The sequence below is a fragment of the Phytophthora infestans genome, genomic scaffold (assembly GCF_000142945.1).
Source record: "Phytophthora infestans T30-4 supercont1.68 genomic scaffold, whole genome shotgun sequence".
Lineage (NCBI taxonomy): Eukaryota > Oomycota > Peronosporomycetes > Peronosporales > Peronosporaceae > Phytophthora > Phytophthora infestans.
The window spans coordinates 644,135-645,037 of record NW_003303691.1 but is presented as its reverse complement, the minus strand read 5'-3'; the positions used below and the strand labels follow the sequence as shown (position 1 = coordinate 645,037).

Genomic DNA, 903 nt, shown 5'->3' with positions numbered 1-903 from the left:
ATCCAGCTGTCACGCCTACATACTTATATCCTGTTTGTTTCCAAAAAGTGACTTTAAGAAATGATAGCAGTACACGCTCCAGAGGCGAACAGTGAGGTATAACATGAGAACACTAAGGATATTGTGTACGGTGTTGTTTTGGAGCGTATCATAAGTAGATCACAGTATAAAAATATTATATGTAGCTTCGCTCTAAGTAGAAACTCTAAGCCCACCGCAGCGCAGCGGAGGTGGTCGTTCCTCTTTACACCAACAAACCATGCCCTAGCGTCCGCGGAGCGGGCGCCCAGAGCGCTAGTTTACCGCCCCCTAACCTTGCAGCGTGTCTGTCCGTCCGTCTGTCAATAAGTCCGTCCGGTTCCTTTCTTGCTGCGTTTTCCTGCCTTTTCGCATGGCTACACTCGGCCTGTCTAATACAGTTTCGTCCCATCTTACCGACCGCGCCTACCTTTCTGACTCGACCTAACTATGCCAAAATTACAACTATATCCAAAAGCGTGACGCAATTAACTCGCGCCCTGATTGGTCAATACCTGCTGACCTGCGACACTGACTGGATCTGTCGCACGATCAGACCGCCTCTCGCCCTCGCGATTGGACGTAAGGTAAACATTTCTGCCGAGAATGAAACACATCGATTGGCTGCAAACAGCCAGGCGAGCTGCGCAGATACTTGATTATTGCGCAAAACCTGTCGTATGTACTGCAAATCGGGCACAGTAACCACTTTATTTTCTAAGAGCTCTGCACACTTTTCAAATAGAGAAATTTATTATTATTAATGTAGACTTCACAGACCAGTATTTGTAGAGCTCAGGGATGTATATACGATATTAATAGTATTAATATTACTATATAAGCTTCACAGGCCGCATTTGTAAGAGCTCGGCCGATGCTAATTTT

At 45.8% G+C, this 903-nt stretch overlaps 1 protein-coding gene across 1 annotated transcript in view; it reads left to right on the top strand.

Moving 5' to 3' along the window:
• The window catches only part of PITG_18114 (uncharacterized protein), a gene marked incomplete at both ends in the record, with an annotated part of 1,212 nt that extends 1,117 nt beyond the window's left edge, over positions 1-95 (top strand). The window contains one exon of the mRNA XM_002997694.1: positions 68-95. Within this exon, the coding sequence (XP_002997740.1) occupies positions 68-95 (28 nt within the window). The remainder of the gene's footprint in view (positions 1-67) is intronic.
• Between the last annotated feature and the right edge of the window lie 808 nt (positions 96-903).